Source organism: Choristoneura fumiferana, chromosome 13, assembly GCF_025370935.1.
Source record: "Choristoneura fumiferana chromosome 13, NRCan_CFum_1, whole genome shotgun sequence".
NCBI classification, from domain to species: Eukaryota; Metazoa; Arthropoda; class Insecta; order Lepidoptera; family Tortricidae; genus Choristoneura; species Choristoneura fumiferana.
The window spans coordinates 15,497,830-15,514,712 of record NC_133484.1 but is presented as its reverse complement, the minus strand read 5'-3'; the positions used below and the strand labels follow the sequence as shown (position 1 = coordinate 15,514,712).

At 41.9% G+C, this 16,883-nt stretch overlaps 1 protein-coding gene across 1 annotated transcript in view; it reads right to left on the bottom strand.

Annotated features, from left to right (window-relative positions):
* Positions 1–54: 54 nt before the first annotated feature.
* LOC141434159 (progestin and adipoQ receptor family member 4) overlaps positions 55–16,883 on the bottom strand; it is an 84,234-nt gene continuing 67,405 nt past the window's right edge. The window contains exon 6 of the mRNA XM_074096480.1: positions 55–4,919. Coding sequence (XP_073952581.1) covers positions 4,854–4,919 — 66 coding nt within the window. The 3' untranslated portion in view covers positions 55–4,853. The remainder of the gene's footprint in view (positions 4,920–16,883) is intronic.

The following is a 16,883-nucleotide window of genomic DNA, read 5'->3' as shown; positions in this document are numbered from 1 at the left end:
TAAAGGTTGATGCTTATTCACGTAAAGATAAAGTAAAACAAATAAAACACGAAAAAGATTATTAGTTCAAATAAAATTTAATTAATATAGTTACCTTTCGTCAATGTCTACAGCTTGAATTTATTTATTTTATTTGATCATAGATCATTAAAACTAGGATTCGCATCCGAATCATGCGCAAATTTTATTACACGTTACAAAGATGTCCATGTTGATATAAACAAACTAAATAAAATAAATAATAGGTATATTTAGTCACTAAATATTGTTATATTGCTCTTGAATATCACTCTACAGTTTATATTTCGCATAACCTATTCAAAATATAGTTCTCCAACATCTTACTGAGAAAACCATGCCACACGGGGTGCTTGCGGCCCTGTCCGGGGCTGTTGCATGTTGTAATAAATTACGCTACAGTTAATCTCAATCTAAAACAATTAAATTGGTTTCTACAAGATTTACCTACTTATAAAAATGTGGATTAATTTAATGATATATTAATAGTCGTGTAAATAATTGATACTTAGGCAAGATAATATAAAAATTCACAATTATGAGTATTTATTTAGTCAACAACTTAAACAGCGGTTTTCTTAAGAATACATTTTTTTACCCATATCCTTGAATGGATAATATGTTATTCAAAAATAACACGGTGCCTATCGTGTAGGTTTCCTTCCCAAAAAATAAATCCTATGCATTTGTTTTTACCACATTGGTACGCAGTCCGTAAATTATTATTAAATGAATACTGAAAAAAAAAATTGCTTTCCAAAAATATAAGTAATGGTAGGTCAATATATAGGTAAAGGAAGGGCGTCGCCGGCCCGGCGCGGCGCGGGAGCGCAATCCGTTATAATTATAAGATCTAATAAAAAACTTCAAGTACACTTTTCGATTTTTTTGTAACACTACTTCCTTCACATTAAATCAATAATCAAAACAACTGAACTTTGACAAAAGTAAAGTTCGATCAAGACACGATAAAAAATTTCAACAATTGCTTCGTAAAATTCTTTATTAATAATTATTTTTATGTTTCGCAACTTACTTTTGTCAAATTTCTCAACAATGATTGTCGTCTATTATTTATTTATTGCTTGTAATCTACCTATCTAATCGTCCTACTGTATGCTATGCCTAGTTCATTGAATAGAAACTATCAAACTAGCGAAGGTTAGTTTCGAGATCAACCGCGATGCTTCATTTAATTTAAAGCTGCGAAGCAGACGACACCGAGATTACAAAAATATACCGTTTATTGGTCGCTGAAAGAAATAGGTTAGGTTAGGTACGCCCACCTGGGTCCCACACTGTGCGAGGAGGCAAACCGAGCGTGCCTGTCTATCTCCCATCGGATAAGTTTTCGAGCGCTAGTGTAAGGGCTGCGAGTAGCAGATGCACTGTGGTGATGCGCACGCGCACCACAAGAGCGAGAAGGTGCGGCCACAGCTTACATATTTTACCGGTGTTGGGGTAATCACTGTCAGTTTTGGGGGATCGTGTCCCCCGTGACCCCGTCGGACCGCCACTTCAAGCGAGCCTGTCGCTCTTCTCACTGTTCGTACAACACTTAAGCTATATCATTCAAGTATTTGTTTTGTCAATAATTTTACTATCAAAAAAAACAAGTACTATTAAAGTGGAGGAATAGCAAGATCACCGGTGCCTCTTGCACTGGAAAAGGGTATTTATTTAGGTACTCTAAAGCTATCTTTTAGGAAGGACAGATTGAGTGAATTAAATGTATGAATTTATTGTAATACATAACCCTTAAATAGTAATTATCATATGCAGTCTACGCGACTGCAAACGCCCGTTCCCGTTCATTTAACAATCCTGGTTTATTTTGTAATCCAAAATTCCCAGTAAACGGTGCACTCGAATTCCAGGGACTATAAATCTTAATAAAAATAGTCAGCAGTCCGTCCATACGCTGAAAATGCTACATTATTTACTTTGTGTAACACTGCGGGCGATTTAATTTTTTTTCCATTTATATAAATAAATGTAAGTGCCTTTATAGCACTGCAATATTTTTCTTTTCGACCAAATCTGTTCGATTGATTCGATTTAATAAATTTCTTGAGCTAGGAAATATTTTGTATTGATCGGAATTCTTATTCTTAAAAGAATTGTCATCCGACTTGATTACTTGATTTAATAGCTACTCAGGATCTTACCGCTGATAATGTATCTAAAATAAGCGTTTTGACAAGTATTATCACATTATTGTTTACGTGAATTTATTAAGTTTATTAAAAAAAACCTAATTGGTTTTCATACATATCTCAAAATCACCCCTAGAGATGCGGTTTAGCACAAAAGATAATAAATATGGGCAAACACAACTATCCCTTTACACAAGCTTCGTTTCAAAGAGACAGTTGATATATTTTCTGCTCGAGATAATTATAAGTGTGATAGGACCATAGTCATCAAATGCGATTGTGACAAAGGCAACTTTAAAGGAAAGGGCCGTCTGAGACAATAATGATAGTGACCCTCCTCCGAAATGAAAGGTTTCGGTTCCGTGGGTACTGTACTATCGACTCAACCCCAAATACAATGCGCACTCCGTCAGTTACAGCTACATTATCCTCGTTTGTTTTTGGAAACTTACCACTACTTAATTAGCTATTAATGACGAAATGCTATCTACTTTAAAGACATAGTTATTGTAAAAAGTGGCTTCATAACTCGGCACGGTACGTACGGGAAGGTACTCTTCATAAAACAATATCTAGTAACGAGGCAATCTATATTCTATATTTATTCGTAGGCCGTGATATTGTCTACTACAATATTTATTTACACGTCGTAAGATTGCTTCTCGTGTCTTATGAAACGTTTTTTTCAAACCGTTGCAATGCATTCCTTCAATGCATTCCAATTCTGGCGGCTCTACGAAAGGAGTATCAGGTAGGTGTATGACAAATAGCTTATTCCATTATCTATTTAGTGTCGAGGAAGAATGCTAAATACTACTCAATCCAGCTAAGGCAACCGCTTGTGGCGATAATTTGCACTAGCATTTAATTTTATTCTTTAGTGTAGGTCTGTACATGTACACAGCAAATACAAACGTTTGTAGAGATACAAAGGCTGTGGATATGTTTAATGAGTACGTATTTTGTGATAGCAAAAATAATATTTTGAGATAGAAGTTTTCGTAAAAGAAAAACAAAGAGCTGTCTCATTTTTCCACAGAAATATTTAATTGTGCATTATTCCTTTTACTTACATGGAGTGATTACAATTGTGTACCTTAAGTTTTCCGGGATGGTCCATGTTATATTTTTTATCGATAGTAGACTTATATTGTAGCTCACTCCTGTAGATAGATATTTTATTTTACTTGCCGTTTTGTTGTAAAAATGAATTGAAACTTTATTTCGGCAAACCACACGTTTCGTGAGGTTAATAGGTTTTGTGCCTTAGTCTGTTTGATTAAAAAAAAGTGGTCGTATTGATAGCTGTCAGAGGGCCTAACTCCGAAGTTTGAAAACCGAAATTCGTATCGTACCGTCCCTCTCGCTCTCGTATTAGATAGTTTAAGCTTCAGAGGGATCGAACGACACGAACTTCAATTTTCGATTTTACGACAATTAGACGTATGGCAACATTTGACAACTGACAGCTTTCAAGCTGACCTCTTTTTTTTTAATCAAACATACCAAGGCACACAACCTATTGATCTCACGAAACGTGTGGTTTGCCGAAATGAAGTTTCAATTTATTTTTGCAAAAAAAAGAAAGTGAAAAAAATATCTACCTATCTACAGAAGTGAGTTAGGTACATCATAAGTCTTCTACATCGATAAAACCTTTAATTTGGAAAATCCTATACTCCATTTAATTTAAGATTTGCATTAACGGTCAAATTCAAGTCAAGTCAGGTCAAGTCTTATGTGCTTGCTATGGAGTAATTTTAAAGTGAATTAATATTGATCGAAATATTGATATTACTTACTTATTCGGTGGTATTTTGTAATTACAATACCCAGGTTAGGTAGACCAATGTATGTACTTATCAGCAAGCAACACATAACGTTAATTGGTTGCAAAATAGTCCTGTTTATTCACCTTGGAATAATATTCATGAAATTATATAAAGTAATTAGTACCTAACCCAGCGCATGCATATATGATGGTTCATGTATTGTATATTATGACATCGCACTGTTTTAATAAATACTCATCAAAAGAATTGTTTTGTTTTGTCCCAATAAACAGAGATGACCCAAGAATCACATCTATCTGTCACATTAAAATTTATAAATGAGTTGTGAAAGAGGCTCTCAGACTCACAAACGCTGATTTGCGTAAGCCTTTCTTTAAACTGAAGCTAAGATGTTACACATCCTGTAGATAACGGTACGAGTCTGTATGTAGGTAACTATTAAGAGGAATAGCGAGTTATGGCAAGCGTCATATTTCACCGTCTGAAACTATTTCAGTTTAGTTACTACGGCTTGTTATCCACGTATAAAAGGCTATCGTTGTAACTTTAGCCTTAGCTTTGACATCTCGCGAGCGCGTGTGGCGTTTCCTTATGGATAGGTTGTGCAAGACGGAAAGTTGCGTTGCGTTGGATTAAATTTTTGTGGGGACAACCAGGTGCGAGCGAGCGATGAACTACCACGTGCACTCTCATATACCTATTCTTAATACAATCAAAGGTTACGTCGTGGCCTGCATCGACCACGCGTGTAGGCATGTATAAGTTGTCAAATGAGGCAGCCCTTTAGTGAACAATTTTAAAAGGCGAGTAAGCGTGAAAGAGACACGAGTCGGGGGGGATGCAGTCGGGTCGAGGGTCTGGAGCTGGGCGGGGCTGCGCGGGGCCGTCAGAGCTGGCGCAGCGGCGCGCGGCAGTCCACGCGCGACATCCACGCCAGGTCGCGCGTCGTCACCTGTAACAAATCAACCAACACTTTAATGAACGATAACCTAACCAACATAAAGTTGGAAAACCCCCCAACTTTAAGTTCAATATCTCAAAAACGGCTTAATCGATTTTGATGAAACATGTCTAAGAACCATCGCTAGAAAACCTGCTTTCAAATAAAAATCGTTTAGGGGCATAAATGTCCAAATGTCAGAAAGTCCAGGTATATGCCACATAAGTGTGTTCATGCAGCTCCACCACCTCCACACAAACCCAACTATGACCACCACACTACATTCACGCGTTTTGAACTCATCCAGAGTTCATCCTCACAGCTACACAACCGTTCAGCAACCATACATTTAAATTGCCATTTTAAATCGTCAAGTACCTACCGACTAGGTATTTTTATCTCAAACAAACTACCCACAATTTTTTTATAAACGTAATCTATCTATATATCTATTCTATATACATATAATAAATTTGTATATAGAAAGTCGGTGTCTGTACATTGGAAATATTTAAGGAAAACTGTTACAAGGGGCCTACATTAACCCAATAGAACCCAAAACAACGATTTTTAGAATGATTCTCTGTTTGCCTGTGCGTTTGCACACGCTAATCTCAGAAAATACTCAACGTAGAAAGATGCGGTTTTCACTGATTTGTTGTCCTTGCCTTGAATTAACATTTAGTGTTAATTTAATTCGAATCTGTTTACAAATAAAAAAGATATGTCAATTTAACCAACACTTTTCGAAGAATCGTAGTTGTTTTCGCGAAAACTGCGATTATCTATTAAAGTTTATAGTCTGTAAAATGATTTCGAGAATATAAAATTCGATAAATGGATAGTTCGTAGAAATTATTTTCCAAAATAAGATGAGCTGACAACAATTTGGTCGACCACAATAAATAGGGTTGATTTTAAGTTGGACAAATTCATGTGAGTTAGTTAGGTAGGTACACGGAGACGCGCTGCCTATCCTGAGGCCGTTTGCCTAACGTGTCTGACGCTCGCGATCGCAATTAAATGACAGATTTTACATACGAAAACAGTCATTTGAATATTGACGTATTTCCCAAAGAAAGTTCGTCATACATTGTTGAAGTAACATTGAAATCTGTTAAGTACCTAATTAATCTGTTATTTAATTCTTATTACTAAACATTTATTTAGTAAAAATAAAGGTCATTTCAGTTTTCTGAAATTATTCCAAATGCGTCTATAATAGAACAATCAAGAAGAAAGTAGATATCAAATGATGAATGAAAAGGGATTCGGAAACGCACCCGAAAATAAAAGCACAATGACACGTTCTGAAACGTGGTTTGTCATAAATTATTTTATTAATATAAATGCGTTAGTGTTTTCATTCTTATTATTGTTGTTATTTATTAATACCAAAAAAATAGGTAACATTTATTAACATTTTGTTCTATTACATAAGTGTTTTCGTCTTTATTCACAAAAAATAACGACAAATAGGTAGATTGATATTTGGTCAAATTCAGAACGCACCTACCGGGGAGAATAAAGTTCACACTGTCAATATAACCAATTCTAGCAATAATTATTTTAACTTTAAGTAAGTTTAGCTACTTGCATAATTAAATGTAAAAAGTACTGTAACTTATTTATCAACGTCTAACCCAAACCCTGGGTCTAGAAAGCTGAACTTTTACTTGGATTTCGAAATACCCTCGTTTTATGGAGACAAGAACGTGGATGTATTTTGAGATATTTCCATGGGCATAATCTGAAACTGATTTATAAGATTGTTCAAATTATTTTCTTCCATTTACTTACTTACTATTTTTCTCGCTGTCGTGAGGTGAAAAATTGTGTGTTCCGCTCGGCTGTTAAGTTGTTTAGCATCTCGTGCCTTTGAAACCCTCGACTACGCTCAGGATTCTTCTTTTGAACCACTCGCTTCGCTCGTGGTTCAATCCAAGTGGCTCGGCTTTCAATATAAGCACTCGTGCCAAACAGTTACTTTCCAGCCTTTCATAACAAATAACTATTATACTATAGGAGTACTATTAGTTATTCTGTGCTATATATGTACATAGGTGAAGGTGTTCAAAGTACAAAATACGTAGGTAATAAAAAAATAATTGTACACACTGAAATCATCCTAAAAGCGAAGTTATACCAAGTGGACTTTGCTTAAACACCAACTTCTACCTACAAGGCAATTATTAAATATGACAAACCTGCGTAGCGTGCCTAGGTACGTACACAAGACCCGAGAAAAAACATTCGTATTTTTCACTCAAATATCTGCTCCGACCAGGAATCGAACCCGGTACCTCAAGCTACGTAGTCAGTTCTCTAACCACTGGGCAATCCGGTCGTCAAAACAAGTAAACTTATCACTCTAACAACGAGTAATGATTTCAGACGCTTCTGCCACATTGCAGTGGCCGTGGTGATGTTAGGTGAAACCCTCGGACGTTGTCTGTTGTTGTCAGACAGAAGTAGCTTTGCATCCATAATTACGAGATATTACCTGGTGCATAGAGTAGACGGCGAGCACAACGAGCACGTGCATGATGTTGTGTGAGTTGAGGCAGCGGTCCACGGCGCCCGGAAACCATTTCTCCGGGATGTGCATGGCGCCGATAACGCCGCCGCCCAGCGACACCGCATCCTGCAATGTACGAGGCACGGTCAAACATGTGGCACGGTCAAACACTGACACGGTCAAACTATGTGGCATGGTAAAACATGCGACATGGTCAAACTGTGTGGCACGTCAAACATGTGACACGGTCAAACTATGTGGCATGGTCAAACATGTGACACGGCCAAACTGCGTGGGACGGTCAAACACGTGGCGCGATCAAAATTTGTAGCATGGTCAAACATGTGACACGGCCAAACTGTGTGGCACGGTCAAACATGTGACATGGCCAAACTGTGTGGCACGGTCAAACATGTGACATGGCCAAACTGTGTGGCACGGTCAAACTACATATGTAGCACAGTCAGACAGGACGTATAATGTTTTGCATAAATCATATTGAATATTTAAAACGCATAATGTACATTTCAAAGGTTAACGAGTGGGTGGTTCAGGCGCTAAGCGCCTCAATGAAATACTAACCTTACATTTAGACCTACTTAGTAGTGATCTAATTTGATTTGATTGTTGCGATAATCTTTCGCCACGTATTGCGATCGCTTCTCACTTTACCAAAACTAAACTTTTGTTGTCTGTTGTTGTCAATTGACATCCTTGTTTTGTGTCCATGACCATTAATCGCTGGAGATAACATTACAACAACCTATTGGTTATAAGTATTGTGAAAAATTACCATACAATTACAACCACTTTTGATCAAAGTCTACTAAGGTTGTTACTAGGTATACTAGTGCAAAATATTGACAAACACAAAATATGTATTTTCATGAGCTTAATTAATTATATTATAAAGCATACATTATGTAGCTATACTGTAACGTGGCGCTTCGGCGGGGAGTCGAACCCCGGTCTCCCGCAGGACAGGCGAGGGGATTGACTGCCACGTTAGATTGCAAACGTACCGTGGCACCTTCGCGCCGCGCTAACATTAGCCTACGATCCAGGTGCGGCTGCGCACTGAGGGTCTGGAGGCTTTCTATACTCGGACTAGCTCAGGGGTCTAGGTCAGGGAGATGATGTAAACACCGATTTGATAATACACAATACTGAGGGCTTTTATGCCTGTTTATTGATAACTAGTAAACCTACACCTTAAATACTAAATCACTACTTAAACTACGGCGAACTTAACCTACGGTTATTCTGTCCACGCTATCACTGCGCGAGAACGATCGCACCGCGGCGGCGGGACAGTGTTTAGTAAGGACGGCACGGACGGTTATTCACACCACGCTACCACTGCGCGAGGTCGATCGCACCGCGGCGGCGAGGCGGTGGTTAGTGGATACGGGATGGACGGCGGGTCTGGCCACGCTCCACTGCGCGAGGTAGATCGCACCGCGGTGGCGGGTCAGTGTTTAGTACGGATGTTACGGGCGGTTATCCTCACTCCGCTACCACTGCGCGAGGTCGATCGCACCGCGGCGGCGAGGCGGTAATTAGTAGGTACGGGAGGCTAGAGGGGGTTAGCGGGGAGAGGAGGAATCAGAGGGGGGCGTCACTCGACGGCCCCACACGTCCAGCCAGGCTGCGCGAGAGATCGCACCGCTCCGGTCTAGTCGCGTCGGAGGACGCCGGGCAACTGCCGCTCTCGGCGGCGCGGCGCGGTTATATACTATCGCGGGGTATGGTGCGGTGCGCGGGCGGCGGCGGGGGCGGCGCTGCAGTGTTGTAGCGCACGGTCTGGCTCGCGGGTGTCGGTAGCGGTGGCGTCAGCCTGGCGCAGTGTTGTAGCCGCACGTTCCTTGACTCGTGACGGGTTCCCTCGTCACATCCCCCTCCCGCTCGTGAAGATTTTTTTCCTGCGGGAAAAAAATCACCGGTGAACTTTGTGTGCTACCTTGTATGATCTGTACTGCCTGCTGGGGTCCACCTCCTGTGTTCGTGCGGTTGCGGGTAACGGTTGATACTTATCTGTATGAACTGTGGGTTTGTACGGGGCTACGGGTTATATGTGAAACATAAACTTTCGGGTTTTTTTTTTTTTTTTTTTTTTTTTTTATTGTTGATATCACGGCTGTTTTTTGTATTTCGGGAGCCGTATGCAACCCCTCCTGTGGTTGCCGTTGCGCGGCCTCCCTGTTCTCCTCTTCTTCTTCTTTTTGTCTCCCCCGTTGGTTGTTTCCGGACCAACTGGGGGGGCCTCTGCGTCCTCGTCTGTCATCGGCGTGGGCTCCTCCTCACCGACCATGGCGCTGAATTCTGTTGGGTCCACGTCGATGAGGAGCTCGTCGGTGCCCGCCTCCACCTCTTCCAGATACTGGAGCACGTCCTGCCCCAGGTCCGGAAGGACCTGTTCGAGTGTCCCCGCGGACACCGTCACCGTGACGTCAGGGCCCGTTATCGACCCATCAGGTAGCAGGTAGATTGGGTCGCTCCCTATCGTCCGCACCACCACTTGGGTAAACCTTGGGGCGTCCATGGCTGGTTTTGTGGATTTGTGTCATGGCCGCTTGTCTTTATACTCTTTTTTCGTTTTTTGTGCTTTGCGGGTATTCTCGGTTTTGTTCTTTTTCTTTGGAGGGTGGATTCTGTGAGTTTTTCGATGCGGTGTGACCCTTGCATAATAGCGCGCGTACTGGTGTGGCTCCTGCTTTATGGCGTTATTTCCGGTTTGCTTATGCGGTGTGACTCCTGCATAACGGCAGTTGTAACGGTGTTGCTCTAGCTTTATGTTGCTATTTCCGGTTTGTTTTTTTTTTTGTTCCTGCTTTATGGCGTTATTTCCGGTTTGCTTATACGGTGTGACCCCTGCATAATGGCAATTGTAACGGTGTTACTCCAGCTTTATGGTGCTATCTCTGGTTCTTTTTTTTTTTCTGTCCGGGGCGGTCGGGATCTTAGTTCGGTTTTGTGAAGGGTTTTATGTCTTTTATATGGGCCGTTATTATTCGGTTTTTCTTGGTTTCGTCTCGTAATAAGTATATTACTGGTGACTTCCTTTCGATGACCTTATATGGTCCCGCGTATTTTGGGCTTAGCTTCGCGCAAAAATTTTTATTCGCATCTGATAACGGGTATGTTTTTTTTAATACGTAACTGTCGGGTTGGGGTTCCCACTGTCTCCGTCGTTGATCGTAATATTTCTTTTGGGTTTGTGATGCTGTGTTTTGGTGTTTTCTAACTATTTCGTAGACCTCTTCTAGTTTTTGTTTTTCTTTTAAATGGGGGCTTGGGAATACGTTTCTGTCCCTTGGCATTCGTAGTTCCTTCCCGAATAGCAGGAACGCTGGGGTGAACTTGGTGGATTCTTGTACTGCCGTGTTTATTGCGAAATTAAACTCCGGTATGTACTGGTCCCATTTTTTGTGGTTGTCGGTGATGAACGTTGATATCATTGTTTCTAATGTTCTGTTTGTTCTCTCGGTCGCATTGCATTGTGGGGTGTAGGGTGCTGTTAGCCGGTGTTCTATGCCATAACTTTTTAGTGCTTCCGTGAAGATCTTGCCGGTATATTGTCTTGCATTGTCACTCAGTAGGGTTTGCGGGCATCCGTACCTCATTACTATGCATTCCTTTAGTGCCTTGGTAACCGCCTGGGCTGTAGCGGTTCTTAGTGGTCGGATCTCTGTCCATTTGGTAAATTTGTCGTGGAATACTATTATCCATTTGTATCCTTGTGACGACCTTGGTAGTGGTCCTATTAAGTCTGTTGTTATCACCTCCCACGGGGCTGTTGGGTTCTTTATGTGCATCACGCCTGGTGTTTTTTCTTGCGCTGGTTTGTGTGTCTGGCATGCGATGCATTGTTTTACGTACCCTGCGACGTCTCTGTACATCCCTGGCCAGTAGTACCGTTGCGCTATTTTCTTCAGCGTCTTCGCCGTGCCCATATGGCCTGCCTCTGGTGCGTCGTGGTTTTGCTTTAGAATCTCGGTTACTTCGTCTCGGCGCACGCACATCTTCCACTCTGACTCGGGGCTTATTTTGGTGCCGTATGCTGGGTTTGTTATTTTCTTGTATAATCTTCCCTCTCTTATTTGGTATTGGTCTTCCTTTTGCGGGTTATTGGTTGCCTCTGTTATTTTTGTGTTGTACCATTCTCGGGGTTGTTGTTGAGATGCACATACTGGGTTTCTGGATAACTCATCCGCTACTTGATTGTGTTTACCCGGTCTGTATTCTATCTCGAAGTCATACTGTTGTAGTTCCAGTGCCCATCTTGCTAATCTTCCGGACGGGTTTTTCATTGTATTTAACCACTTTAATGCTTGATGGTCCGTTATGACTGTAAATTGGTAGCCTTCTAAAAATGCTCTCATTTTCCTTATTCCCCATACCACTGCCAAGCATTCTTTTTCCGTGGTTGTGTATCTTGTTTCTGCCGGTTTTAAGGTTCTACTTGCGTACATAATGACTTTCGGTATTTTGTTTTCCTCCTGGACTAGTATCGCGCCTAATCCTGTGTCGCTTGCATCTGTTTGCAGAATAAATGGTTTCGTGAAGTCGGCTCTCGTTAGGATCGGATCTTCCATCAACATGGATTTTATTTTATTAAATGCTTGCTGTTGTCGTTCTCCCCACTGAAATGGTTTCTTCTTCTTTAATTGTTCTACCAGTGGTGCTGTTATTTCCGCGTAGTTGGGAATGAACTTCCTGTACCATGACGTCATTCCGAGAAAGCTTCGGACCTGTTTGACGTTGGTTGGTGTTCTTAAGTCCCTTATCGCTCTGACCTTTTCTTCATTCATTTTTATGCCGTCCTTGGTTACTTTATGACCCAGATATTCTATCTCTGTTTTCGCGAATTCGCATTTTTTCTTGTTTATCTGTAGGCCGGCTTCGCGGATTCTTTTAAATATTTCTTGTAGGTGTTTGATGTGTGTTTCAAAATTTGGACTGCATACTATTATATCGTCGAGGTAGACATAAGCATGTGGCTCTAGATCCGGCCCGATTATCCTATCCAATAACCTTTGGAAAGTTGCGCCGCTGGAATGTAGGCCGAATGGCATCACTTTGAATTGATACAGGCCTCTCCCGGGAACTGTAAAAGCGGTTGCCTGTTTGCTCTTCTCCTCTAGTTTGACGTTCCAGTATCCATTCTTGAGGTCGAATTTTGAGAATATTTGAGCGTTTCTCAGCTTCTCTAACGTGTGATCTATTTGTGGTATCGGGTATGCATCCTTTTCGGAGATTTCATTTATCTTACGGAAGTCTATACAGAATCGGTAGTCACCATTCTCTTTCTTTACTAGCACTATTGGTGAGCTATACGGGCTTTCGGACGGTTCTATGACGCCTTGTTCCAACATGGTTTTCACGTGTTCATCAATTTTCTTTTGCTGGTGGGGGTTCCTCGGGTAGTATTTTTGCTTTATTGGTTCATTGTGTTTTAGTTTGATCCGGTGTTCCACCCATGTGTTGCCTATCGGGCTCTTGTCGCATTTCTCAAACTCGGCGGTCAATATCTGTTCCAGTTCCTCTTTTTGTTTCTGTGTCAGGCCGGTATTGTTGTCTTCTACTTGGTTTTCTTTTGTGACGTCGCTGTCTTCTTTTTCTGTTGTTGTGTCTCCCCACTGAAGGGTCAGTCCCACTCGTCTCAATACATCCATTCCAATAATGGTGCAATTTGCTGTTGGCAACACTCTAACCCAGTGCTTAAATGTGATTCCATTCAGCTCTATAGAGACTAGGACGTCCTTGTTTATTTCCACCTCGTTACCGTTTGCTAGTATTATTTTCCTACGCCTATCCTTCTGGGTTGCGTTGCTTTCGACGCATTTCTTGTACGTATCTGTATTTATATATGTGTTAGTTGAGCCTGTATCTATCAAGCATTTTTGTTTTTCTCCCATTATAGATGCTTCTTTGAAATACCGGTTGTCCTCCCTTTGTATTTCATTTGCTGCTCCTGCACCTTCCTTTGTCCATCTGCAGCAGTTTTTGCTCAATACTCCTACTTTCCCGCATGTACTGCAGAATATTTGCCTCCTGCCTCGGCATTCTCTTGTGGAGTGTCCCGGTTTGCCGCATGACCAGCAGCATGTTGCGGAGTTGTAGTTGGGTTGTATTTTCCCTCGCCCGCTTGTTGTGCCTGGTCGGTGCTCCATTGGTGATCCCTTTGGTCGGTAATTGGTTTCTAGCTGCGGTATCGGTCCTATTCGGGTTTTTTCCTTGAATTTTTCCTTCTGTATATTTTCGTAGTCGGTCGTTAGTTGTATGAGGTCTCCTATGGTTGTAAAGTCTTGTTTCTTTACGTACGTTTTGTAATTCGGGTGCATGTTTTCATAGATCCGGTTTATCCTCTGTTCCTCCGACAGCTTGGCTTGTCTTCTCATTATTGTCTGTAAGTCTGTTACGTAATCTGTGAATTTCTCACCGAACCTTTGCTTTCGTGTGATTACTATTTCTTCTAGTCTTGTTTCGTAATTACTGGGAAAATAATAAAGTTTGTACAACTTCACGAACCCGTCCCAGTCTTCCCATTCATCTTTATTATTTCTGTACCACCATAGTGCTTTCCCGTTAACACGTGTGGTAGAGCTTGGAGCATTTGATCCTTTTTGATGTTTTTCGAAGTCATCAACTCTTCTATCCTTTCTAGGATTTCTACCGGATCACCGGTTCCGTCAAACGTTACTCCCCAGCTTCTCGTTAGACTCGTCATGTCCATTTCTGGTTGTTTTTCGGTGCTCATGGTTGTTTCCCCTTCGTTCGGTATCGCGGTCTCCTTCGTGTCTTCTGTTTCGTGGCCTTCTTGGCTTCGGATGTGGTCGGCTAGTTGTTTTCGTAGTTGTTCTACGGTTAAATTGTCGGTCGGTAACTCTTGTTCTTTTGATTCTTTAATTAATTCTGTTTTCGGTAGGCTATATATCCAGGATGTGGCATTACGCCTCGTACTAAGTCGATTAGTCCGTGCGTGTTGTCGGTCGGTCTGTTCGTTTGTCGTAATCGTCGGTTTTTCTGTACTATCTCTCCTGACTCTGAGCGAAACACTGTGAGTTATTTAGTTGGGCGCCAAATGTAACGTGGCGCTTCGGCGGGGAGTCGAACCCCGGTCTCCCGCAGGACAGGCGAGGGGATTGACTGCCACGTTAGATTGCAAACGTACCGTGGCACCTTCGCGCCGCGCTAACATTAGCCTACGATCCAGGTGCGGCTGCGCACTGAGGGTCTGGAGGCTTTCTATACTCGGACTAGCTCAGGGGTCTAGGTCAGGGAGATGATGTAAACACCGATTTGATAATACACAATACTGAGGGCTTTTATGCCTGTTTATTGATAACTAGTAAACCTACACCTTAAATACTAAATAGCTACTTAAACTACGGCGAACTTAACCTACGGTTATTCTGTCCACGCTATCACTGCGCGAGAACGATCGCACCGCGGCGGCGGGACAGTGTTTAGTAAGGACGGCACGGACGGTTATTCACACCACGCTACCACTGCGCGAGGTCGATCGCACCGCGGCGGCGAGGCGGTGGTTAGTGGATACGGGATGGACGGCGGGTCTGGCCACGCTCCACTGCGCGAGGTAGATCGCACCGCGGTGGCGGGTCAGTGTTTAGTACGGATGTTACGGGCGGTTATCCTCACTCCGCTACCACTGCGCGAGGTCGATCGCACCGCGGCGGCGAGGCGGTAATTAGTAGGTACGGGAGGCTAGAGGGGGTTAGCGGGGAGAGGAGGAATCAGAGGGGGGCGTCACTCGACGGCCCCACACGTCCAGCCAGGCTGCGCGAGAGATCGCACCGCTCCGGTCTAGTCGCGTCGGAGGACGCCGGGCAACTGCCGCTCTCGGCGGCGCGGCGCGGTTATATACTATCGCGGGGTATGGTGCGGTGCGCGGGCGGCGGCGGGGGCGGCGCTGCAGTGTTGTAGCGCACGGTCTGGCTCGCGGTGTCGGTAGCGGTGGCGTCAGCCTGGCGCAGTGTTGTAGCCGCACGTTCCTTGACTCGTGACGGGTTCCCTCGTCACAAACGAGCGTACTATGCAATTATGTTCGAAGACGGCATAATTGGGGGCGTTACTTGAAATCAAATTACTCGCTCCGCGTCGCACTCCCGCTACTCCAGAACTTGAATGGGGAAAATATTTGCGGCTCTGCCGGCGACAGTTTGATTGCGTATTGATTTTGCTCATCACCCAAGGCCGAGTTTCATAACAGAGCCTACATGCTGGAAACAGCTGGATTGAAGTTCAATGTGGTCTTAAAGCAGCTACAATAGTAGTTCCAAGTGATGAAACAGCAAATGTAGCTTTAAATTAACTTTTCACAAAAAATATCAGCAAATGTCGTCATTGTACATTACGTATTAAACATTATTGACGATCAATCAAAATTTAAAGTATTTAAGAAACCGGTAGGTATGTAATATCATTGTTAAATTGCTCGTTTGCCCCTATCATATAAAAAATAAACAATTATTATTAGTACTACTTTCAAGTCAATTACATTTCATTTTAATTTTTGTTGTTAATTAATAAATCCTCGCCAAAACACAATTGGGCTTCGTATTTATAAAACTCGTCGCGAGCTTATCCGTTCAAGCCAATATACTTCCTCTGCCAGTAAATGTCTACTGTCAGCCTAGGTTTAGTAATACTATTTGCGAAAGTTTCAGTACAGTAGTATAACTAATAATAATCAAGAACATTAATTATCGAGACCTTCATCGAGAAAATTAGTAGATTTAACAAACGAATTGTGTATGCATGTTGAATATATCATAAAGTTTTGTTGAGCAAATGTATCGCAAAACGTTTAATAAACAAATGTTTACAATTAAAGTGTATCAGGCTAACAGGAGTAGTGTGAAGTTCCAAATTATACGAACAACAATGAGCCGGAACAAATCGTGGGAGTGAGCACGGGCGAGGATCATTATCATTATTCACGTGCAAGTGGGACGGCACATGGCGCGGAACATCCGATTGTTATCGATGCGCGGGCTCTTACCCTCCGCACAAGCTCGCTATTGTTTAAAAGTAATGATATTGTGTGGAGTTTTTACCTACATGATTTACGTATCTTCGGTTTTTGGAGATGCTGGAAGGTTGCTTAGTTGCAGCGTTCGATCTTTATTTTACTTAAGTGGCAATTAGATGCAGATGCAACTAATGTGAGAAATAATATGTGTATGTACTTAGAAGTACTTGAAACAAAAAGAGGGTTCACTTTTTCATCGGCGAAATGGAAATAAAATAATTAGGTAGCATTATTTCTATCATTTCTTGTCTAAAATTCAATACAATACAAATAAATTTTGTTGAACTGATATAATCAGAAAAAATATATTTTGTGTTTAAATTTACCCAGAAGATCAATCAATATTCTTTTGAGCAGTAAAAGAGTCCAGTATGTAGTAAAAGTCCAGTTCCTGTGTAAATAT